This window comes from Ambystoma mexicanum, chromosome 11 (genome assembly GCF_040938575.1).
Source record: "Ambystoma mexicanum isolate Mex_15411 chromosome 11, UKY_AmexF1_1, whole genome shotgun sequence".
Classification (NCBI taxonomy): domain Eukaryota; kingdom Metazoa; phylum Chordata; class Amphibia; order Caudata; family Ambystomatidae; genus Ambystoma; species Ambystoma mexicanum.
The window spans coordinates 723,437,710-723,464,044 of NC_090934.1; the positions used below are offsets into that span (position 1 = coordinate 723,437,710).

The window sequence follows — 26,335 nt, forward strand, 5'->3', positions numbered from 1 at the left end:
GACAATATTGAATCGTCAGTGGGGATCGAGGGGAATTCAAGCCACCTGTTCTTGAGAGACCAGGGCAAACCAGCATATTGAAGCCAGCGAGAAGGCCGTCCTCGCAGGGATTCAGGCAAGTCGGGCCATTTAGTGAAAGTTCCTAAGGTGAAGTATCACGTATATGTCTAAGGCCTGCATCTGCCCAGTGACGCACCGTTGCTGCATCCACTGAGGGAGATTAAGGGAGATAGTTCCAAAGGGGAAAGTCACCATGCAATGGGCGTGGGGTGCCTGTCTGTCTCCATAGTCCGTTCCATCCCACCATCGTGGACCCAGTGGGATCCACGGGGTCGTCTAGTTTGAGACCGATGGAAGAAACACTCAAGGAGCGAATATCCTGCCCACCAGCGGCCAGGCGCTCGAGTTTGACGTAGGGAGGGGAGTCGCTGGATCCAAACCAGAATGCTGCGAAGAGGGCCTGGCAGCGATCCAGTATCTCTACAAGTTAGGGGCACTAAACCCACCCTGTGCAATTGGAGTAGCTAATGTTTCTAGTTTCAGGCGGACAGCCCCAGAGTGCCACAGGAAAGTATTAATAGTCAGGGACAGTGTTTTAAAGAATTTGCAGCCCGGAAATAGTGGTACATTCTGGAATTTATACAGTAGTTGTGGTAGAGCAATCATTTTAAGCAAGGCCACCCTCCCGGCCAGTGTAATTGGTAATTTGGCCCAATCTGCAGTCTTTCAGGTAAGGGTGTTGAGGTACTTCCTGAAGTTAGAATCATATAACGGAGTCTGGTGCCATGCGACCAATACCCTGATGTATGTAATCTCTGTTTGGGACCAAGCAAATCCTCAGAGATCTCGGGGGGCCACAGTGGTATTGGTCAATGGGAACAGTACGGATTTGGAACAGTTCACTTTTAGACCAGATAACTCACCGAAAAGTATAACGTCATCCAATATTGGGGCCAAGTTATCCTCGGGAGAGCGGATAAAAAGTAAAGCGTTGACTGCATAGAGGGAAATTATCTCTGCGGTCCCCGACAGTCTTATACCCCTGTGTGCATACCATTGATGAATCCTATCTGCCAAGGGTTCAATGGCTAAAGCCAATATTAAGGGCGAGAAGGGGCAACCCTGTCTAGTGCCTCTAGCTATTTCAAATTGGGTGAAGCAGCGGTCTTGAGTGCGGACCCTGGCGATAGGATAGGAGTACAAGAGTTTCACCCAGGATAGAAAATGAGCACCAAAATTACACTTCTCCAGGACCAACCACAGAAATCTCCAAGTGGCTGATGCCAAATGCTTTTTGCATATCTAAGGTGGCTGCCACAGCCCGAGTGTCTGGGTCGATTTGGGCAAGGAAGTTAAACAACCGGTGCAGATTGAAAGAAGTTTTTCGTTGCCAGCCGGAGGCCCAGCACCTTGGTATATATTTTAACATCGCAATTGATGAGGAAGAGAGGCTGGTATGATCCACGTTGCGTGGCCGGCTTGCCCGCTTTGAGTAGCACTGAGATAACCGCCTCTCTAAGGGAGGGGGGAGCACACTGACCCTGCACGCCTCCTCCCACACTGCCATCAACTGGGGAACCAGGCACACCTTATAGCATTTATAAACTTCGGTGGAGAGCCTGTCTGCCTCCCCGAGGATAATGTGTCTATTGCATTGGATAGCTTCCCCGCCGACACGGGGCAAAATTAGAATATACCGTTTCATAGAAGAAGCAGAACTCGTCATTGATTTCCTGAGATGAGAGCACCAAAGTACGGTCTGCTTTTTCAATAGCCAGGATATGGGGTGCTCCCCTTTCTTGACGGATCAGTCTTGCTAAGAGACGACCAGGGCGCTCCCCCTCCCCGTACCTCCGGGCAGACTGGGGGTCATCCAGGAACTTCTGTTCTCGGTCAGCCTGGGCTCGGAAGGCATCTAATGCTGTTCCAATCTCTCCAAGTGTGATGGGAGACGGGGACGAGTTGTATTGGGTTTCGAGACTGGAAAGCAGGGACTCACTCTCCGCAATGGTCCTCCATATTGTTCTAAGGATCCCCGCCTGCTTGGCTAGTGTGACACCCTTGATGTAAACTTTAAACTTCTCCCGGGGAGTGACCTGAGACTCCACAGACCCGGTATTTAGTAGAAAAAAGTCATAAATACTAGACACAAGTTCAGATTGAAATACTTTATCTCGCAAGGCATGTGGTTTCAACCTCCACAAGCGTGTCCCCCCATTTTTCTCAACCCATTTTAACGAGATAATTACTGGAGAGTGATTGGAAAATGTTCTGGGCAGAATAGTCACCTGGACGATAGTTCTCATGAGTATGTTGGACACTAGCCAGCTGTCAATACGTGAATACGAGTCATGTACCGAAGAGTCAAAAGAAAAAACCTGGGAGTCAGGGTATGTCAGTCTCCACACATCAACCACACTCAGATGAGCTGCTAACGTTAGTGGTACTAATTCAGAACCAGCAGCGGCATTGGGAAGCCTGATGCCGGCAGCTAATAATTAGTTTTACTAACGTTAGAAAAACAAACTTGGAGCAGTGGCATCGGGAAGCCTGATGCCGCTGCTGGGTATTCATTAGTTTTCTGCTACAGCAGAATGATTCAGTGAAGGAAAATGGCTGCTCTGTGGGGAAAGAAGTCCACACTCGAGAGCCAATCACATAATAGTGACATCATTAATAAACTGGACAGCCAATCAGCTGCTGCTTACATCTCAAAGCACTAGAGCAACCCTGACAAATCAGTGAATGGGCATTTTCAGAACCATTTAAAACCAAAACGTAACTAGTACAGTACCTTGTTTATTTTAAATAGAACATTCAGTACAATGTGTAACATAACTTGAAAGCTGCAGTAAATATATTTTAAAGCATCAATCAACTCAAATAACTATAATAACATTAAAAAATGAAACAGTAAAGCTGAGGTGTGCCAGGTATTGGAAGCACTTGAGCTTATTTATCACATGGAGAGTCACTCTATTAGTCAAACAAAACTAGCTGATGCACACACATGGAACAAGTAAGCACCTCAAACCTACTCCACATAGAAAAGAAACAGTAATTGTTCCACCAATAGATGCGCTGCTAGCTAACACGAATTAACGTATGCTTAATTAGTGATTTTGAATATTGCCATTGATGCAAGTCCAAATACAAAAGTGTTTCTCATGGAGATTCAGATAGATTTTGACATTATTTAATTATGTTTATTTTCCGTGTTCAAATGTCAGAGTTGTATGCCAACATGTGTTTCGACCACCACAGGTCTTTTTCAAAGCAAAGCTCCAATATGAAGTCTCTCTGATAAATATCAGCTTGTGAGTGGATGCAAATAATGCACGGAATGCTTTGTTTTCGGCAATCGATTTCAAATAAACACAGCCAGAACAAATCCCTTTGTTCGTGTTTGAAATGGATTGATGCAGACGGCAGCATATTTTGGATGTGCCATTAAAGGCTTGCTGTCTTTATTTGAAATCGATTGCCGGAAACAAAGCGTTCCGTGTTAGGTCAACATTATAGATGCGCAGGACGTCGGAGTAACGTCTGCTGCATTATTTGCATCCACTCACAAGCTGATTTCTAAAAGAGAGACTTCATATTGGAGCTTTGCCTTGAAAAAAGACTTGTGGTGGTCGAAACACGTGTTGGCATACAACTCTGACATTTGAACATGGAAAATGAACATAATTAAATAATGTCAAAATCTATCTGAGTCTCCATGAGAAACACTTTTGTATTTGGACTTGCATCAATGGCAATATTCAAAATCACTAATTAAGCATAAGTTAATTCGTGTTAGCTAGCAGCGCATCTATTGGTGGAACAATTACTGTTTCTTTTTTAACATGAAAACATGGCAGCTCCCATTTTGGAAGGAAAAATTACTGACAAATTCACCACACAGTAGAAAATCAGGCAAAGAGTGCAAAAAGAGGTGTGTTGTGGGTGGAGATAGGTGAGTAGGTGAGAATGGGAGGAAAAACCTATAGATTTCACTTAGCAATGGGTGTTAAATGGCTGGGACACATAGCCAAACTACATTTATCCATCCTCCTATGTCAACCTGCATTAAAAGCATTAGAAACCTGCATTCAGAGCTTCTATTTCAAGCTCTCATGTTAAAGCTCTTATTTTAATGACAATAGTTTTGGCTTTCTAGGTATCACTTTCAGCGCCACTTAATAGCCAAAACTAAAAATGGTAGCACTAGAAGTGAATGTGCTTTACAAAAATGTCCTATCTCACAGATGGCTAAAATAGAAGAACGAACGGATGCATAGACACTTAGAACAGTCATATGGACATGTAAAAAGCGCTTTTGGAAAGCATAAAGCCTGGGCATGATCATGCAAAACAAATCAGATGGTGAATAAATGTTATTTTTTTTTACTGTAGCAAAGCATTGTCTGGGAACTGCTTGTTCCATTTCTTGATGGGGCAGAACTATAAGCCCTTATTCTCCCAGGCGCCATGCCTCATTTAAAGGACTGCAAACAGATTTGCCTCTTCACTATGACATGACTCACGACTTTCGAACCCTCCCTATGTTTATAAGTGAGATACATGACGGATTGCACTGTTTTATTGCACGTGAACTTCCAAAGAGGCACATATTTTCTGTTAGCACACTCTGCGGGTTCGGCAGCCAATCGGGTTGCTCCAAACCCGATGCAAGCCCAGGTTCGGAGCTACCTGAGTGCTCGCTGCACCCGGCACTGCTGTTTTCCCTCCTTTCTTGCCTCGCGCCCGCAAATGCATCCCCTCCAACCCCCCATCAGTCCATCCCCCATGCAAATCTCCTTACCTCTTAAGGGTTCTTCCCTTATAGTGTAAGAGCAGTCATGAATCTGTGTATCCTTATGTTACAAATAAATGTAATTGGCACTGACTGCATCATATATAGATAATTTAAAAGTAAATAAAGACCTGATTACTAAGAATGGATGCTATTATTGTAGGCAAGGAAGTGGGCAAATTCAATGGATTGAATGTTTTAGGAATTTATTTAGATTGAATGAATGTATGGCTGCGTTATATATAGGATGTTTTTATAACAAAATTGATTAAAATGTTTAATGATTTTTTACATATTGAAATCGAAATAAAATGAAATAATGATTGGATTTTGCTTAGCTAGCTTTCTGCCTTCCTCCTTTAGGTAGTCTCCTTGTCCTGGTACCAACCCAATGTTTCATTGTATGTTCTCACCTCAAGGTACCAGTGATTGGTGAGGTTCCCACCTTGGGTTTTGTATCATATTTTCTCTCGCCAATGCATGTACATTTTGCTTTCCGCAGGAATTCCTTTCCCATAGGCCCCTAAAGCTTTTTTTTTAGACATATTTGTCAGTGTTTAGAATCTGTTGTGTACATTAAAGCTTGCATTAAATGCTTTAATTTCATAATCAAGTTTTTCAGTTTTCACTCTTAAAATAATATTTCTCGTCATACCCAGCTCAGGGTTCAGTGCGTACAAAACATTTACATACTGCGTTTGGGAGGGTCACATTTGTTTAACAGACCTATATAGGTTGATCATTCAGGCTCAGTGTATTTTCTGTAGCTAGAAAAGGGTCCGGACTCTTATCTTTTGCACCATTCTTCACCTGGTACGCATTCTGCAAGCCTGCATAAGACTATTTGAAAGAGTGGCAATACAGGTGAAAAATAAAATGGATGACTTCAGTTGATCAGTGTCCCGAAGTTGGCTTCCCAATTGTATTTACTACTCAACAGGCGATGCGCATCTGTTTTGGGGGTAGAACACCAGATTGTCAAGGCTACTCCCTCTTGCACACCCTGGCAACTCCCCTCAACATTGAAACTTGACCATGTTTATTTATTTGTATTTATTTGAAGAACATGGGTGTCATTTTCGATAAGGAATGGCTTATAACACATGTGCAGATGTTGGAGGCATTCCAGCAAAGGGTACATGCTAAAGCACAATGATGGAACAAGTGGTGAGCCAGTTTATGAGTTTTTTATTTTTAAAAAGGGGGGAAATGTACCGGGAACAAAACCATACAAACAAATATATATAAGAAACAGGTGGCTTACAAAGGTAACATTAACCTAAGGGGCAAGTGCTTCAACTAAAGAGTACTAAACAGATATACAAAATTACATTATTATGCATCACTGATGGGGTCCAGTTAGGAGGACGGGGATAGGGCAGGGAAATGTAAGATTGATTTCACCTCTCACCTTTTAGCAACCAGCAGCAGCCCCCTGGGGCAATAGTACTGAGCACCTGGAAGAAAAAAAATCCCGTAGATTGATTTTACCCAATGTGAAAAATATTTTGAAGAAAAGCATAGATGAAGTTAAAGAAAAAAAGATACGCCACGTACTTTGTTTTTTCATAAACGACTCCTATTGCATAGAAACTGTTATGTATTATGTTACAATGTTAATATATATATATATTTAAATTGATGAAGGTTGGAGTGTAGTAGGTGTGACATTATAGATACAGTGGAATTCCATGTGTTTTTCAGGAACGTGCTTCATACTAGTTTTCCTTTGCTTTCCAGAACTCTCCAGAGAAACCTGTCAAGTAGTCTAGAAGATCTTCAAAGTGAATCTTTAGAAAAGGTTAGTTTTATGAACGTTTTAAATTCAGTAGTTGACTGCTCGAAGACTGTTCCAATCTTCGTACTGAGCCCATAAACCTGACACCTGTTCGTATTTTTGTTTTTCTGATTGGTAGTATAATACTTTTTCAGATGTAGTTTAATGTAAAATTAGAATTAGCTTTTTCAAGCTTATCTTGATTGCATATCCTAACATGCAGTACTCTGTTTTCTGGTCCCTTCCTATTCCAGGAATATTATACCTAGTGACCAAGACCGGAAAGAATGCAGATTATCCTAAAACTCTAGAGGCCAGGGGATTTGAAATCCCACGTGTGCATTCATTTGCTTTACAGCAACCCCATATGTCACCTGTATGCATCAGTGTCTTTTCTTCTCTTTGCTACTCAGCTTGTTTTACAATTGGGCCCTTGTCTGAGGACTTCCTGCTCTTTTTTTAAGCCACACCTACCCAGGAAGTGCATGGCTGCACCAGCTGCATGGTATTTAAAGTGGTCATTTCCAGTTGCCTTCACAAAAAACAGTCTATTTGGTTTGCACAACCATCACTGAGACCGCTTGTGGCTGTCTTAGTCAGATACCTGCGTGCTCCTGCAAAACTCCCTGTAGCAGATGTTGCAACACATGTTCTTCTGGAGTTGTGGAGTTAATGATGATAAGATCACATTTATATATAGGGCTTCATGCTCGGGAGCTTCCAGTTCTGAAAGGTTTAACAGGTGTACTCATTACCTAATGTAATGGCGTTCAAATGCATCTACATCTACCATGGAAAAAAAACCTTTACAACACTGATGCTAGGTTTTGTATATGCAACTGCAGGTTACACACAGACCCGAGGCAACTGCTTAACTCCATAAGCTTTCTTACTGTCTGATGAAAGGTCGTTTCAAAATGTCAAAGGCCTCATGGTGTAAAGTAGACAATCTGTATGCAGAGGTTCGTCACAAAGTGAACACAAACCAACACATGACACTGCTGAATGTTCCGAAGATTATCGATGCTTGCTGTGAGGGGTCTTGTGAATTCAGGACCGGATTGCCAGTATGGAGGTCACGCTTATTAATTGGAGGAGCGCAGGTCACAACAGTCCCCATGTACGCTGAAACAGATAGTCTCAGGCAAATCTCTCAAATGCTGATCCAGACTGTGCACTTCATTCGCATCTTTGGAATGTTAAAATCATGTTTCTAGTTGCTGTACGGATCGGTGGTTCCACCTTTTTCCTAACTGGGGTAGCTATTTTCTGCCTTTTTAAGTATGGCATGGCAAGTGATTTGTTTCCAACCATTACTGCTAGGCCCTCAAAAGAAATATATGAATAGGCATAAAGTCAAAACATGTACCTTTTTACCCGCAGTCCATCTTTTGGATTGAAGAATGAGCAGGCATGCTGGGGGCTTTAGAGCCCTCTATGTGCTAAGTGAGTTGGAACTGGGAATAACAAGATTCCAGTATTTAACACTTGCTCTTCCTTTCAGGCCATGCTCTTACCCAACAGATTAATTCCTTAACAATTGTTTTGCTCTGATGTATTTCTCAATAGTTGGCATGGAATGTTCTGTGTACCTTCCCTGCTACCCCAGTGATCAGTAGTTCAGAGGATAATAGCAGATTTTTCCATCTTTCCGATTGCCCATTACTGGTCATGCCATTCAGACCACCTTAGCTTGCTCCTGGACAATGTCCTCAAACTTCCTTGGCCAAGTCATCATCCCCCATCCCAGAATATGGAGATACTGCTTCATTCTTTAACAAACCTAAAGAAGTGTGTCACTGAATCCTTCTGATTTTATGGACAGAAAGACAGCAAGGACCTGTCTCGCTCGAATCCACTATGAAAGTAAATGTTTTTTGTTCTTGTATAGGGACTTCGAGTGGAAGTCTACTTTGTTCATCTGCCCGGTGAATTATAAGTCATTCACTTGTTAGTTAAGTGAAGCAGGCATTTAAGTGTACACCTTCCAATTCCATTTCAAAGTGGCTTTTAAAACGTCTGTTTATGGCGATAAATCCAGATTGGCTGAGCCAACTCATACACTCTCAAAAGGGTGCCAATCAGAAGAACAGATTTTCTGCAAATTGCAGGCCCCATTACCTGAAAGCTGGATGGAATGTCTTGTTACTTGTCAGCTGGGCCAGGCCGAAGACCCTGTGTTCCTGATCCCTTTCTCTCCTCCTCTGCCTCATTGCTGTGTTGGCCATCTCCAGCCCCCCCTGACCCCTGACCCCCACATCTCCACAGTCCTCTGCTCCCCACTCTCCTGCATTCCCTTCCCCTGAGCCTGCTCTCTCAAGGCCTCCAGGACCTACCAAGCTGTCTGCCTTGACTCTCCTCACTCCTCGCCAGACGCTGGCACACGTCTTCTGTCTCTCACAGTGCACTGGCATTGTGTGTGATGCCATATCTCCTTTGCATCGTGCACCTGTTCTGGCTCTTTTTTCACTACTTGGGGAAACCAAGCAGCTCACTCCCCCTAACAGTCACTAAAAGCCTAAGCACCCTTGGGGTAGTAATCAGCATTCTTGCCTATGGAGGTGCTAATGCTTAAATAACCCAGGGTAAACTGTGTCCAATTACTCTGGGTCCCTATGTGTATATAGTATGCCAGCTGCACGGTGAGTGATGGTAACCCTTATGCCACTTGAGACTAAGTAAAAAAAAAAACTCTCACACTTCACACTTAGCAAATACAATTCTACAGTGTGTTTGACACAATTGTTTAGTAAAGTTTAAGTTTAAAGTCCCAGAGTCTTCAGTGGGATATTTAGTCCAATTTATCTTCTTGTGCAAAAGACCAGCCAACGCGTGTTTCGATATGATGTCTTTTTCAAGGCTGTTTGTTCACATTTATACAGGCAGTTTAAGCAAGAATAGCAATATCAGCATTAACATCATATTGCATATTAGAGGAAACAATTGAATGACAAGGGTATATACAATCATAGTATAAAACATGATATGTAACAAAGTATATGCAAGTATATGTAAACAGTATGTACATATATTCATATATATGCATGACTACGTTAATGGCTTTTCTGAAGATACACGATATTAACAATCCATATAGATACATGACATCGCTAATGTTACAAGGCAATCCTTAACCCTTATTTTAGGGTGACCTATTTACGAAACCTCAAATGGCATCAAAATGTACAAAAAGCAATACTATGTACATATGTATTTTTTATATTTTGTTTTTCCTCTTTCCGGAATCTAGCCTCTGCTGGGTATGTACATACTGTTTACATATACTTGCTTATACTTTGTTCCATATCATGCTTTGTACTATGATTGTATATACCCTTATCATGCAATTGTTTCCTCTAATATGCAATATGATGTTAATGCTAATATTGCTATTCTTGCTTAAACTGTGTCTCTAAATGTGAACAAACAGCCTTGAAAAAGACAATGGGCATCATCAGGACCCTGGCGGTCCCGTAATGAACGGTGCCGGTACGGGACCGGCACCGTTCATTACGGCCTGCCCTATCAAGAGGCCTGCTAGCGGGTCCCACTTTTCACACCTGGTCAGGCCAGACGTGAAAAGCGGGACCCGCTAGCAGGCCAGGGTGCTAACAACAGGCACGTCATTACCGGGCCCGCTGTTAGCATCATCACCCTGTGTACACTTGAACCCACCATATGCCAGTTCTTTTGCCCTGGGAATCTGTCCCCACAGGTTTGGCTCATGGAAGAGATGTACAATGATAAGCCACCTTCGTTTGCAACCCCAAGTCAAGTATCCGTGGTACCTTAATTGCCAAACATTGAGCTTTAGGCTATGTTAATGGGACTGATGGTTCGACATGCATGAATATCATTTGGCGGTGTATGCAAGTTCAAGATAAAAATGTGCACAAATGTAATCCCACTTCTCCTTTTTAAAATAAGTTGTTTTTAGTACCAGTCTTAAAATGTATGAGGACTTAAAAGAAATAAACAAAGCTGGTACTGCATGAGCACATATCTTATCGGTAGATTAGCACTGCTGTTATTTTTTCCATATATTCCGTCTGAAGATTGTCGCCATTTATCAAACTGATGTGTGCCAGATGTGTAGAACTTGTGTTGTACCTTCTTCTGGAACAGCACCCTGGTGCCTGGGGTCTTTTGCTTCCCTGTAGCAGTGCTTGTTGCAGAGACTCCATTGGACTTGTTCCTGCCCATGTTCCCACTATCTCGGTTGGCCTTCACCGTGGAGTGCCACTAGTTGCTCACAAACCATGTGAATGGGCTGAATTGGGTGTGGGCGCCAAGTTGGGTTGAGGCAGCTGCTAGCCATGCTGTTTTCCTGAACTGGATGTGCCTGTTCCAAGATGGCTTCTAGTTGCTCTTACGGGGAAAGTAAGTTATTTTCTGGAATGTGGATGATGCACTGCTCCATGATGACACCTTCATCAGCAATAACATAGGTAATCACCATGATATTGAGCATCGTGGTGCTCTGTAGCCATCTCCTGCCTACTCTTTCCTCCTATGGCTTCCAGTCTCCTCTCTCTGCCAGCTGACTTCTCTTTCTCATCCTGGTTCCCTGCTTTCTTGCCTCTTTCTCTCCCCTTCCTCCCCACTGCTTCTGTTGCCTTGCTGAGTGCTCCAGATCACCAGTCTGCCTCCTCCTGGCTGGCTGGCCACAGCCTCTAGCCTCCCTTCATCGCCTCCTGCATGTTTGTTCTTCTACTGGATTTTTCCTCTTATTTAGGTGGTAATCCTTAGTGTGTCAATTCATGCCCACCAAGCTTTGAGTCTCCCTTTCATTCACGACATGCCAAGGTAAGGCTTGACCCACCCCTATGTGTTGCCCTTGATTACTGTGTTGCCCGTTGTTCACAGATGCCACAGCTATGTGTATTCAAATACAGAATAGTTTATCATCAGGCGTTCCATTGCTAGGACTGGTTAATCAGATTGAATCATACCCACCATGGCCAAAGGTAAGACATGCATCAAATGACACACTTTGACTTGGTTGACTCCTGAGAATAGGCCCAGATGAGTGGGCCCTTCTCCCAAAAACATAGCCATAGACTTCCTTCAGTGCATGCAAGCCTTTGCACATCCATTAACAGGAATTAAAGTGTATACAGTTACAGTTCCAATTCGCCTCTCTTTTACAATTAGAGTGAGATACCGGTTGCCCACAGGGACTTTTTTGTGGAAGTGTTACTGTAGAGCTATTAGATCACACACGCTGCTTAAGAAACTTAGTGTAAACAACTGTGTATTATATATGGGTGATCAGCAGCGATGCATCCTGTAAAAGACTTCAAGGACCTCTCTCAATTTATTTTGATGAATGCAAATGAGACAAAAGAAAAATCAGCAGAATCCCCTTGGTGCCCTTATAAGGAGATTAATTTTCCCTTTCTCACTTTGTTTTGTAGGAATGTACGGAATAGCAATGCCTAGCCGTATCTGGGGGCTTCGAATGATTAATTGAAGGGTCTTGCATTCATAGAAACACCATCTGACTGGGGGGGGGGCACAACAAATTGTATTCCCAAATTGCATCATAAACAGTCACTAGTGATAACTAACATGATTCTGGTTGAATAGGCATGGTACACACAGGTCTCGGTCACGTATGAACGAGGGATTCTTGGTGTAAAATTGTGTTGTGGTAGAATGTGCTCTGTCTACATGAAAAGGAAAAACTGTGGCTGTTGCTCCTGAAGCCACTTCATATCAGCAATTAATGCAACTCATATTTGCGTCCAGTGCAATTTGCAATTTGATGCCTACTTCAAAGCACAGTACAGTGTAATACGTATTTCAGACATAATGGGCCTTTGACCGGTACGGAAACAAGGGTGCTGATAAACTCACTGGCACCCTTGTTTCTGGACCGGAAAATTACAAGTTTACCTGCCGCGGCTGCTGCGCCTGACAGGTCTGACGCAGCCGGGTGCAGCGGCCACAGTAGGGCGACTCTTCACGGAAGCGCCAGCACCATTAGCAATGGTACCGGTGGTTCCATCCCCCCACTCCCATAGAGTCCCATGGGACTCTATGGGAATGGGGAGTTACGAAATCTGGTGCCTGACTTCCCACGCCGCAGTCTGGCACCGGCGGTAGCTCCGGCAGGGTTACCGCTGGACTCGTTATGAGGCCCAATGTCTGGCAATTACTTATTCACACAAACAAAAATTCATATATTTGAAAAATCTAGGGCAAAGAGCATGACTTGTGCCAGAATGATGTTCAGTTTAATGTCCTTAGATATGCAGAGAATGTGATCATATTGGTACACATGAGGCTTAGCAGTGCATTCTAATCAGCGGACACATTGCAGTTGTATTGAATATGTTAATGAAGCTCCAGGTGCACCTGAAACCACAGCCCAGTTTAATTTAAAAAACTTAATCAAATATGTGTCATTTGCTACGGTAACCCTGGGATAGAGTAAGTTTACAGATGACTCAAGGTTTTGAGGATATTTCTCTGGCATGGCTTTCTATTAACAACATAATGCATTTAGGCAGTTGGAGCCTGAGTTGCCTTCAGTCGAACCAACTCGATTAAAGTACCAGCTTATGGTTTGCTAAGGAAAGTGAAGGATTGGAACATGGGATTCTGGTGGGATGGAGTCATCTGGCTGTCCTTCACTAGAAGTGTGGCCTAGCTGGTGATATTCTAGAGTTTAGAACAGCATTTATCCAGAATCCTGTATCATTGTATGGGTGACCTCACAGCTACTTAATTTATTATGGTGGGTTAATGATTAGGAATGGTCTGTTCACATATGGAGAGAAATACTGATAAAAATCACAATTTCCAGGTAATATCTTTTGTATGTACGGCTATACTGTCTGTAATATTTGACTTTTCTAAAGCGCTTTTACCAGGGCTAATTAAAATCTTTTGAGAACTGCACTAAAACCATTGGCTGTCTTGTGCTGTACATGTGCTTCATACTAATATTTTGTCTGTTACTTTTTCTCCATCTTGTTGTGAATTTGCCTGCACCGCAACTGCATAGTGTATAGATGAGAAACCTGTAGAGCCTGTGGTTGAAGCCGAGGTACTAACTAATATTAACGTTTGTCTTCAAGGAATGTGCTTGTATTGTTGCTGCTCGTTCATATTGTATTTCTTACTCATGTGTATGCATGTTCTTTCTTTGGCTGTTTGACTGTCAAACTAATTATGTATGGTCTCATGCTATAGGAGGAACCACACTGGCAGCTTTATGTTTGTAATTTTGTAGCTGTTTTTTTCCATGTTGCACTATATATTCAGACAATGATAGCTGAACTAAATGTGTCCAAAAACACACCAAATTCTCAGTCACACAGTTTCAGGTTGTAGAAGGCTGTTGATTTTAATTACATAATTGGATTACAGATTGTGTTTACAAACTATTAGATGGTGGGCTCCTTCATGATATATCCTCGTGAACGGAGGATAGCACACGGGCAATGCACTGGTCTTGGAGGCTAGACCACGTAGAACAATAGAGGTTTGAATCCCGCATCCGCGCTTAGAAACCAAACTCAGTATGGTATTGGGTGCATTATAATTTTTTTTTTTTAAATAAATATAAAGCCACACAGATTTGTTTTCTTCTCACTCTTCTTTCATGTTCTGGAGGGTTGAAGAAAGAGATAGTGATTGCCAGTTGAATAGCACCAATCCTCTACTCTTGGAATCAGATGCTTCACAAGTCATATTGGTCAAAGAACAATCTAAATGCTTACTGTCCTGCTGCTAATGTGTTGGTGTGTCAAATTCCTTTTCTGGCCCCAAGCCCAAGGTAGAGCTTAGGCTTCTCTACTCTCTGCTCAAACACATGCCACAGTTCAGCTCAATGCTGTTCATCATAAAGTTAACATCGATAGAAATAGAATGGAAGCCCTTTTCTGCCTCTATGTTGGTAGCATGGGCCGATATCAGTCAATATTCTTCAAAGAAGTGAGTCGGCTGAAGAACCGTCCAAAAAAGAATACGGTAGGTCCCAAAATAAAGAGAATGCACAAGCAAGATAAAAATATAGACTTTATTCAAACGCAGAAAATGTGCAAAAACTCTAACACAGGAGAACACAGATTTAATGCAGGCCAGCTACGTATAGACTGAACTTCTGGGGTTCATACTGAGGCGTTATGCCCCGAGGTGGTGGGCTGACCCTGTAGGTAACAGCCCACCACCCAAGTTAAGGGGGTGGCAGTGCCGTTACCGAAAGTTCCCTGCTGGCAGTGTTGCTGTTCATGAAGTCTGTTTTTCATGTTGATGACTGTGACGTCATCAACCTGACAAAGGGACTTTGTAGATGGCAGCACAGAGCAGTGCCGGGGCCACTCAAAAAGGTACGTTTAAGCCCATGAGTGAACAAAGGTGCAGGGTGTTTTGCTCCCGCATTTGGCGCGGGGCATTACGCTCCAGCAGGGGTGTTTCGTGACAGAGGGGCGCATGGTGAAGAGACTTCTGCGAGCCCAAGCACTGGATTGCTCCTGAGGACCACCACGATGAGGTGAGAGAGGAATAGATTGCCCCGTGGCCTGTAGTGGGTGACTGTTTACTCCTCAATTCCTGTGTGTGGACAATACTGAAAATCTATTATGGAGGTGCTGGATTCCCTCCTCCCCAGCTTTAACTCCCCACATCTTCCGTATTCTCACTGTGCACAGCTGACCCATGAGCCAATCATGGAAAATAGCGCAGAGCCCAAGTCGAAGCCCAAGATATTAGCCATAAGCCAAAAAGTGGGAATTCCTCCACCCCAACATGGCGGGGAGTCTGATATTGATATCGGCTCTGACACTAACACTGACCCTGCCAAAAATGGTTGCAGCCCTATGCAGTTTACAGGAGAGACCTACTTCCTGATAGAAATTAAACAGTTTCTGGGTTCGAATCAGGGGGCATTGCGGGGGCAACTTACAATCCAGGAACTCATTCTGGAGGTGAGATAAAGGGTAGCCTGGGGGATCCGACTGGTGTACGTTCTGAAGAAAACCCCACGCCCAACAATCAAGTTGAACTGGTCATAAATGATGGTCTGTTGATTTCCCTAGAATCCCCTGCTTGTTTTATTAGCGATACCAACAAAGCGAAAGTAACTGGCAGTGTGACTAGTTATGGGATGGAGCTACGATCAGGGCCACTGGTGGAAGATGGCAGATATATCCCTGGCTTGACCCCTGAACATTTGCTCACTCGTGTTTGGTCCAACCAAGGTGGTTAACTCTCAGCCCATAGTTACAGAGTTGGCGAGCTCCCGGGTTCTACTGGCCCAAAAGAAATTGAAGTCTGATGATGCACTCAAAGAAATGCTCTCCTTAACCTCTCCAACCACCAGTGCCTCAAGTGAGAATATGTACTCGGGTAGCTCCTTCCTCCGTCTAACTCTACTCAGACTTTCCAAGAAAACTGGCCAATCTACTCAACCTAATTCTGAACCAGTTGCCAAGGAGGACTGCATTGCCCAGGGATGTAGCTGCAAATTAGTTCTTTCCTAACGTGTGGACATTAAAAACTGCTATTTGCTAGAAGCATATGGAATGGGAGGAGGGGTGTCATGGGGGAGTCCCACACTGACCCATTGGATGCTAAGGGGTTTTATAATTCCTCCACAGAATGTCTTAAAAAGCTAGTCAAACTGGGTGCATTTCCCATCCCACTGATGAGATGCCTGTTTCCCACAAAGCTGACATCATGAGTCAATTCCTGGTCACCACCCTTTGTGAGCCCAGAATGTGTATCCAAATGCTGAAGCCCCATGCTGAGCAATCCATCCAGCAATCCACTTATCAGAACACATCCAGGGAAGCCATCCTGCTGCTATTATTACGTGCACTGCACGGGAGGACAGGGATCCAAGCATGGTGGGAATTCAAGGCTGCACCATGGCAAATAGAGGCATGGAAACTGTTCTTCGAATGGATTGTCCTCCAACGTATTCCACATCTTTGTCATGTAATGTCCACAGCTGTGTACTTGGGAAACTTTTTCGGCAGAGGGTGTCCTGCATCGCTGGCGTCGGGTCGATGTCCCTCGAAGGCCTCCGTCGAGGGCGACGTCACCGGATGTTATAAATAGGATGCACGGCGCCGTAGCCTCAGTGCCGTTTTTTCCGCAAACGTATTTTCTTCGGAGACTCGGAGCATCTCGTGTATTCCTCGTGAATATGTCTTCTTCTTTGACCCCTCCGACTCCGGGGTCTGGCTTCAAGACTTGCCAAGACTTGGGCGAGAGTCATGACACAGACGACTGTTCCAAATACCAGTCTCTGACTGCTAAGGCCTTGCGGGAGCGTAAGGGGAAGCTTCAGGTAGGTAGGGCTTCTAAACTCAGTAAGTCCTGTAAAGTTTCTAAGGTGATGTCCGCTGACGATTCGAGGGGCGACTCTCCACGTCGGAAGGAGTCCCGGGGATCTCCGTCCCAGAGTGGTTCCCGCCATTCGTCCTCCTCGTCTCGGCATTCCAGGAAGCGCCGTCACCGGTGGTCTTCCCTGTCCTCCTCGGAGAATGGAGCCGCGAGAAAGTGGCATGTCGAACTAAGTCCTCGACTCCGGAGAAATGGGCTGCCTTCAGGGAGCAGATGCTAGCGATTTTCCAATCCCCGGGCACAGTTCCATCTGTGCCTTTGGAAGAAGCCGGCAAGGAATAGTCTCGAGCCGTGGCTCACACGCCTTCAGGCTCGGGTCCTCGACGCGACTCTCATCGGGAACCTTCGAGGTCCCGTTCGGACAAGGCTCAGGATGGTCACAAGAGATGTGCTTCCAGGTCTCGGTCCTCGTCCCCAGCAAGACCGCAGAAACCTGGTAAGGCTCGAGGTCAGCGTCGACTCCATCGGATACGGATGTCGAAGCTTTACCTTCGCACCAGCCCTCGGCGCCGTTATCGACACCAATGCCATTGGCACTCTTGATGCTGAAACCTTCGGCGCCCTCGACGCCTTCGGGGCCTTTTGGCCAGAATTTACCAATGGAGATCCTGCTACTGTGGATCCTCCAAGGAAGGCTACTTCTGAGTCTATGAGGCCTGTTAAGGACTACAGACCCTCTTCTGTCCCGAGGCAGGACTTTTACCTCCCTCTGAATGACATCTATGAGCAGGAGGAGAGGTCAGACTTCGACTTTGACTCTGTTGAACTGATGTGGCTCCTGTCTTTTCTGAGGACAGTCAATTGGAAGAGTTGAGGCAATCTCTTCATGATGCCAGTGGCTTGGACACTTCTCCTGAGGTGGAATTTGGCAGGCCTGAACCTGGGGCTCATGCTGAGTCGTCCTACAGGAGACTGATGGGGGTCACTGAGTACCTTGGCTGGTCCAGTCCTCCTGAAGCTTTTGTTCAGGATGACTTAATGGATTTTTTGGATCAAGGTCCATCCTCTGACCCGGTGTTACCTTTTCATTTGACGTTGCAGAAACGGGTGGCGGCTGCTTGGCAGACACTGGAATCTCTTCCGGCAGTTAACAAATCGTTAACTAAAGAATACTGCCCTTCCGGTAGCGACCCCAGCTACCTTTCATCTCACCCCACTCCCGAGAGTTTGGTGGTTCAGGTGTCTACGGCCACCTCGAGGCAGGCGGCGTACCCTACCATCCCTCCTGATAGGGAAGACAAGCATTTCGGCAGTTGGTCACGCAAGGAGTTTCTGCTGGGAGTATGGCGTTGAAGTCAGCCAATTCCACTTGTGCCTTAGCAAGATTTTCACACACTCAGTGGAATTGTTTCTCTAGCGACTGAGCATATTCCTGAAGGGGAAGAAAGGGATGGGTTCCTTGCTCTCATGCAGGATGGCAAGGATGCCATGTGTGAATCCCTTCAGTCAGGTTAGGACATGGCCGACAGTGTTGGCTGGTCCATGGCTGTGAGCACCTTTATGCGCAGATTTGCGTGGTTGCGGAAGTCGGGTTTTGCTCCGGATGTGCAAGCCCGTCTTTTGAACATGCCCTTTGATGGCGCGCATTTGTTTGGCAGCAAGGCTGACGAGAGCCTTGAGAGGTTGCAGACTACAAAAGCTGCAGCAAAATCTTTGAGTGCAGCTGTGCGTCAACCTCTGCCTTTTCGTCCTAGGGTACAGCAGTGGAGGGGAGGTTCTTTTCGTTACTACTCTTCCTTTGGTAGAACGAGAGGAGCCGCCAGTCAAAGGGGTCAGCGTAAAAGTACCCTTGGTGGTCAGGGAAATAGGGGTGCCAAAGCTGCTCAGGCAGCTGCCTCTTGGCCTTCAGGCGCTGCCGCACCAAAACAAGCATGAGGCCATGTCCCATTGTTCGCCGGTTGGGGGCAGACTGTCTCAGCATCTCAAAGAATGGCAAGCTATTACTTCGGATGCGTGGGTTCTGGATACCATAGCCCACGGCTACTGCCTTCCCTTCCTAAAGCAGCCTTACGACAATCCACAGATGAATCTCTCTTTGAAGCTTCCAGATCCGCTCCTTGTGCAGGAAATCTTGACCCTGCTGGAGAAAGGCGCTATAGAACTGATGCCTGTAGCAGAGATGAACAAGGGATGGTATTCCACATATTTTTTTATTCCAACGAAAGACTGGGGATTGAGACCCATTTTGGACATGCGTTGATTGAACAAACATCTCAGGAAGGACAAGTTCAAAATGGTCACTCTCAAGTCCTCTGGAACCTTCAACTTCAGGATTGGTTGGTGTCTCTGGATCTACAGGATGCTTACTTTCATGTGCCGATTCATCCAAAGCACAGGATATACCTGAGGTTTGCGGCTGGCGACTCGCACTTTCAGTTTCGGGTCCTGCCATTCGGATTGACCTCCGCCCGAGGATCTTCACCAAGCTAATGGTGGTGGTGACAGCATATCTCAGGCGGCGGGATTCACGTCTACCCCTACCGGGATGACTAGCTGATCCGTGCGCGTTCTCCCTCTCATGGCATCCTGCATTTTTCTGGTGCCAGAGGCCAGACAATTCTCGGGCAAGATGTTGGATCCCGTTCAGATTACACTCTCGGTCTCACAGGATCTGCTGGGCCAACGTGGGGAACCTGATGAAGAGGGACCCGCTTTGGCAACCGTGGCCAGAGGTGACAGTTGTAACTGACACTTCCCTCACAGGATGGGGAGCTCATGCTGAAGATTTGACTGCCAGAGGTCGTTGGTCTCCATCGGAGTCCAAACTCCACATCAAACTGTTAGAGCCGAGGGCCATCAGGCTGGCCCTGAAGGCTTTTCTGCCAACCAGAAGTGCAAGAGATTCTGCTCAAGGGAATTTCCTCCGAGATGAGCCTTAGGAGACGCCTTCGTCGTTGATTACTCATTCCCACTTCTGTACGTGTTTCCGCCGGTCCCTGTCATTCCTCAAGTGTTAAGGAGGTTGCGGAGGTTCGGATCCCACATGATCCTCATTGCTCCGATTGGGCCAGGAGAGCGTGGTACCCGAACCTTCTAGAAATGTCCATATGCCCCCCACCCCACCTCCCCTACCAACAGGATCTGATCTTGCACGAGGCGGGTCAGGTTCTCCATCCTGGTCTGGACTCTCAACCTTCACGCTTGGTATCTGAAAGGTTGAGGTATAAGGATTGGGACCTCCCGGATAACGTGATGGAGGTGTTGCTTTCGGCCAGGCAGCCAGCAACAAAATCCCTGTACCGTTGCCGTTGGCGTAAGTTTTGCGACTGGTGCAGAGAACAAAATGTTGATCCTTTTCAGTTTTCCATTCCCATAGTTCTTTCTTTCTTTCTTGCTTTCTTTGGCCCACAGGGGCCTTCATGTAGGTACCATTAAAGGTTACCTGGCAGCCCTGTCTATCTTCAAGCGCTCGTCTGAAGAATGTTCTTACTTTAAGATTCCTTTGATTTCCCAATTTCTTAAAGGGCTCACTAGTGTGTTCCCGCCGTCCCCATTCCAGGTGCCAGGTGGGATCTGAATTTGGTCTTGAAATTCCTGATGGGTGCTCCATTTGAACCTTTGGACTCTTGTTGTTTGAGACTTTTGTCTTTCAAGACGGCGTTCTTGGTTGCTGTTACTTCCGCTCGCAGAGTGAGTGAATTGCAGGCGCTTTCATCTAAGCTGCCCTTTACTGTGTTCCACAAGGATAGGGTTGTACGGAGGGTACGTCCTTCCTTTCTACCTAAGGTAGTGTCTGAATTTCATTTAAGCCAGAAAGTGGTTCTTCCTTCTTTCTATCCTCCTCCTCATCCTGGTAAGGAAGAGGAGCGACTCCATAGTTTGGACCCTAGGAAAGCTCTGAGCTTTTATATTTCTAGGATGTCCAGGGTTAGAGTGGACGATCAACTCTTTGCGGGGTATGCTGGACAACGAATGGGCCAGGCTGTTACCAAACAGACCTTGTCCAGGTGGATTATCCTCACCATTACTGACTGTTACTGATTGGCGGGCAAGGACCCTCCTGAAGGGTTGCAAGCTCATTCCACTAGGGGCGTGGCTACTACCACAGCCCTGCAGCGGGGGTTCCTTTTAGGAATATTTGTGATGCAACCACATGGGCTTCTATCTACACCTTTGTTAAACATTACTCCCTGGGATACGCTCCATGGTCAAGATATGGCCTTTGATAAGGCGGTTCTTTATCCTGCCATCCGATTGGGTACTGTAAACTATTTTCCCTCCTCCATTTTCTGGTACTGCTTTGGGAGTCTGTCAAAGATGTGAAATACGTTGGAGGACACAATCCATTCGAAGAACAAGTTACTTACCAACTGGTAACGTTCTTTCGACTGGATGTTGCTCCAACGTATTCCACATCACCCTCCCAGCCTGCCCCTCTGGAGAATTTCCTATGCTATTGCAGCTTACATTCCCGCAAGACTATGTGCAGTCAAGCAAACATTAGGTATGTGCATGTCACACGTTATGGAGGAAAAAACATAAACTGAGGCTAGGGGCGCCGTGCGTCCTATCTATAACATTCGGTATCATCGCTCTCGACTGAAGCCTTCGAGGGACATCGACCCGATGCCAGCGACGCAGGACACCCTCTGCCGAAAAAGTTTCCGAAGTGCACAGCTGTGGACATTACATGTCAAAGATGTGGAATATGTTGGAGCAACATCCAGTCGAAAGAACATTACCAGATGGAAAGTAACTTGTTGTTCTGAACACCTGTGAAGAACTGCTGCCTTCTCTTGACTCCAACTCCCCAGCTGTCCTCATCCTTCTCGATCTCTCCTCTGATTTTGATACTGTCAACCATTCCATCCTAATACAAAGGCTACACAACACCCTTGGAATCTCGGAACGGGCACTGGACTGGCTGACCTCCTTCCTTACTGACCTTTATTCCCTGAGCACAGTCAAGACACAACATATAGGGCAGCACTCTAGGTATAACACAGGCGCACAATATGACAAGGCTATACATTTAAACTGAGTAAAGTATTGCAAGTTATAGTCAAAGTGCAAAGCTATTTGAACAAGTATCACATGAACATATATGCGCTACGCCTCTGTGATTATGTGGCTGTTCACAATGATAATGTCTTAATAATTGGTTACTGTTCATGAAAGAAAAAGAAAGATTGCTATTTAGCCTTTTTTTTACAAATGGAGCTCCAATGTATTCCTGGTAGATACAAGCACGCTCTGACTCAAGACAATTGGAGAGCAGTAGTTGGGCTTTCAAGTTACATTTTGAGAAACCCAGTGAGGAGGCAGAATCATTTGTTTTGGTAGTCCGGGTAGCAAAGTTGCATGCAGCAAAATTCCTGTCAGGGTGATAAGCAGAGGGCAAGAAGCAGCTCTATATTTGAGACTTTAGTGGCAACCAGCCATGAGGTTAACTCTGGTTAATGCTAAGAATATATGCTGGTTTAGATGCCTAATGAATGATAGCAAATTCAGAATGCATCGTTTTTTAGAGCTGTCTCTGCATAATCTGATGGTCTGGATGCTGGCAGTCTGGATGAGGTCATAACTAGGGAGTGACTACTGAGTGCCCTTAGCAGATTACAGAAAGACAAATCACAACACATTTGCCCCAGAATACTTTTAAAAAGGAAAACATTTTTTGTGGAAAGCCTATGATTTAAGGTATAACTTTAAATATGTTTTGCCTGGACCATGACCACGTGCTCTGATCACATTTATAAGCAACTGTGGTAGAACGCCTTTAGTAGTGTTAAAGCTATGGCACACAGCTCTGATAAATACTTATTAAAAGATATGTTGCAGATTCAAAATAAACAATTTTTCTAGTGCGCAAATTGCCTTAATTAAGTTCAAGTAAGTTGGTCACAAAGCAACGCTACTCATACAATTTAGATATTTCTGGTGAATTGCTCTGATCGCTGTAGCTTCTACATTCTTAGATGCCAAGAAGGTGTTTGATGAGGCTAATTTATGTGCAACTCCTGAATGTTACAGGATGGGATTTAATTTCAATGCTATACCATGTCTAGGATTATGTACTGCCAAATTCCATGTGTTTTTACCAACAGAGAAAATCTTTCAACTTTTGCAACGTGTCACACGTGTCAAATGGGCAAGCACATACCGACAGGGCACAAAAGTTAATTACCACAGTTTCATGTACACAAAACCAACATGAATAAAATCAAAGGTAGTTACAAAAAAAGTCTTTTAGAACAGTGTCACATATTCGTTGCTGATTTTAAGACTCTTTGGGCTCCAAGTCTTAGTTCCTGGTCTGTAGGTTTTTGTGCAGATGGATTTCTAGAATCTAGCATGGCGGACAGATTTTAGGAGGTCACCCTAGTTGTAGTGAACAGAGAAACTCAGGCAAACCCCAATCAAGGGTAGCAATGGAGACCAGTCAAGGCTATTCACAGGAGAGTGCGAGTGGGGACAGAGGTCAACAATGAGCCCACGCAATAATTCAATTTAGATGGGAATGTAAAAAATACTGTATTTATTTGAGGCCCAAAACACACGCTAAAAAATTAAACAAGCAGGTGATAATATCGCACAGCACCCAGTAATAAACATATATACAGGTTCTCAAAATGTATCAATGACTTACATCAATAAAAGAAGGTAAATAAGTGATGCAGTAAAATGGAACCAAGTCACAAGAAATTACCCTAGCTTCAGAAGTCCAATCCCTATGAAGAGTGGGGCAATGTGCCCAAAAGTCACAAGGCTACTCCCCAATAAAACATGTGTTCTTATCTTTCAAGTTACATTGATCAGGTGTGACGACCAAAAAGCAGTGGAATGGAAGCATACAACGAGACTTGTACTCAATGTTATCCTATGGAGGACGGGGGGGACAAATTCTTTGTGTTTACTTATCCCCTGACTCCAATTTTCCCCAGAGGACTGCATGGATCGACTAGGGATCGCTGGAGGTTGGATTCCCACTGTCCCAGGAGAAACGGGTGCAAGGATTCTTCCGGTTGGGTCCAGGAGCATAGTGCAACCCTTAGCGATGGAGAAATGCAGAAAGCACTGATGCAGACCTCTTTAGGCGAGTTCCAGGGGCGGCCACTGCACACAGATGAGGGCAAACGTCCTTCCAGTCGTGGTTGAAGAAGACCTTCCAGAGCAGGATCTCCTGAACCTGGGAAGCTGAAATGCAGCAGAAAGGCAACTTAAAAAACAAGCTGGTGACCACCGAAGTTCCCAGCTGAAAACATAGAACAGTGATGGTTCTAGTGAGGTGGCCGACTGGAGACCTGGTCTGTCCACCGGGTGGTCCAGGGACACATCCGAAGACTCAGGATGGCTGGATCCTCGAGCACGTTCAGACTGGTTGGTCCTGCCAGTCAAAGGGTTGAAGCACTGCAAAGGGCCTTCGCAGATCAGGTAGTCCAAAAGGGCTTCACAGTGCCAGACATAGGAAGCTGTGCCTCTTCAGGAGTCTTCTTTGGATCTTCTGTCAGCTGTTCTTCTACAGGGGATTCCTGGCTCCAATACTGATCTGAGGCAATTGCTGCAGGAGTCTGCTTCTTATCCAAAAGTCAGCCTGAAAGCAAGTCCAAGCCCACCAATGATATGGATCTGCACCATTCAAAATGTCATGGTGTGGCCATTTGAAGGCACTGCCCACGCTTAGTAGCTGTACACAGTAAACGTGAATGTGCACACTAGAAATTACTGCCACCAGTATCCCTGCATTGTACGATGATGCGTGCAATGTTAAAAAGTTACAAAAGTGTAAACGTCAAAAGGGAAACGCAGTTTACCAGTACTGCTAATCTGAAGGACTGATTAGTTTCCCATTAATAAATGGGTAAAAGGCCAGGGGATGGAAGCTGAAGGCTGTAAAAAGTCAGGACAGATTCAAAAGCAAAAAGTTTGGGGTCCATAGAATTATGGAGGGAAAGTTGCTAAAAGATAAATCTTTCCTAACAGTTTCCCACTCAGTTGCCTGTTGAGGGTTTTTCTGTATTCCTCAGTGTAAAGTCTTTTGGGCACACCACGTGGTCTCCTCCATTAGTCATTAATATAAGAGTTTCTCCCTGAGGGAAAGCTGGAGCCATCATACTTCCTGTCTTGCATTTTCCAAAACAATCTCTATTTGGGGCCTCCTTGCCTTCGTCATCTGGGATGCTTCTATCTCCCTTTTCCTTGAACTTTCTACAGCTCCTTTGACCTCTGTCATGGGCTTGCTTCTCCTCTTACACCTGCCAACTAGGCCTTATCGTGCCTTCCTGATCTATAGGGCACTGATGTTCCTTCTTTCTGAGTTGTGTCTCCAACCTCCTGTTCTCCACCAACCTGCTGATCTTCTCCATGAACCTCCAGCTAATGTCCACCAACCTGCTTCTGTAGACCACCAATCTACCCTTCACCTCCACCTGCAACCCGCCCTGCAACCTCCTCTCCGAACCGTCCACTCCACTCCTCCCAACTGTCTCCAATCAACTGCTCCAACCATCCTCACCAAACTCCCCTACTACTTGTGAGTTTTTATAGAATGGTTGTTTCTCCCACTGGGCTGGGTCATTGGTAAGGGTCTGCAGCTGTGTCAATAAATTGATGAGGGGCTGGAACTGGAGGCCCTCGCAAGATCACATGGGCTTAATTGGGTGCTTAGGGGCTGGGCCAAGCCTTTTATTCAACATGTCCACCATTTCTGAATCATCGTCCTTTGTTCAGTTACTATAGCCCACTACCTGGGAAAATAACAGCTGCCTTGCTTCCCTAGTGAGTGTAAGGGGAGTTATTCTAAAGTCCCACTTGGAGGTAAGACTTTGGTAAGCTATCCCAGTGGTTTGTAGATCTCCAACTCTTCTTACCAGTCTGTATTACTCGGACACCTTGGTAGTTTGGCAGAGCAGTCAGGCGTATCTTAAGAGGAAGATGTGAGCTGTAGGTAAGTATACTGAACCTAGTTAGTAATGCACATCAAAGAAACACACATAAATCGATATTAAAATATTGATTGATTATATTTACACAAGAGTCACTGTTAAATACTTAGCACAATAAACCAACACACATAGGTATACTTTACAATGCTTTCAAAAGGCCACTTCTTAGTTGGTAGGTTCTGAACGTTCACAATTTTTACAGGAGTTGACCGGTCTAACGTATTATCGGTAATAACGCACAAACACAAAGTAATAGAGTAATTGCATTTATTCAGCATACACATGTAAAATAGTGATTTTTGGGAAGGAAAAGAGTTAGGTAGTGTTATCCTATCAGAGCTTCAGGTTCTAGAGCCAGTTTCCCTGCACAGCAAGTCTTTTAAAGTCCAAAACGCAACCCTAGCAAAAAGGCAGTTCGGAGAGGCTTAAAGTCTTGAAAAGCAGCAGACGTCAAAAGTTCCTGTGGAAAATGTCTAGTCTGTAAGAAAGAAGATACAAGAAGACTTAACCAACCTT

General features: G+C 45.0%; 1 protein-coding gene across 12 annotated transcripts in view; it reads left to right on the forward strand.

Moving 5' to 3' along the window:
- Positions 1 to 26,335, forward strand: part of PPFIBP2 (PPFIA binding protein 2) — a 1,806,653-nt gene that overhangs the window by 1,409,834 nt on the left and 370,484 nt on the right. For 11 of the 12 annotated variants that reach the window (XM_069623590.1, XM_069623589.1, XM_069623592.1 and 8 more), the window contains 2 exons: positions 6,539 to 6,599; positions 13,588 to 13,629. In XM_069623590.1, the coding sequence (XP_069479691.1) occupies positions 6,539 to 6,599; positions 13,588 to 13,629 (103 nt within the window). The remainder of the gene's footprint in view (positions 1 to 6,538; positions 6,600 to 13,587; positions 13,630 to 26,335) is intronic. The other variant, XM_069623593.1, reaches the window with a different exon arrangement.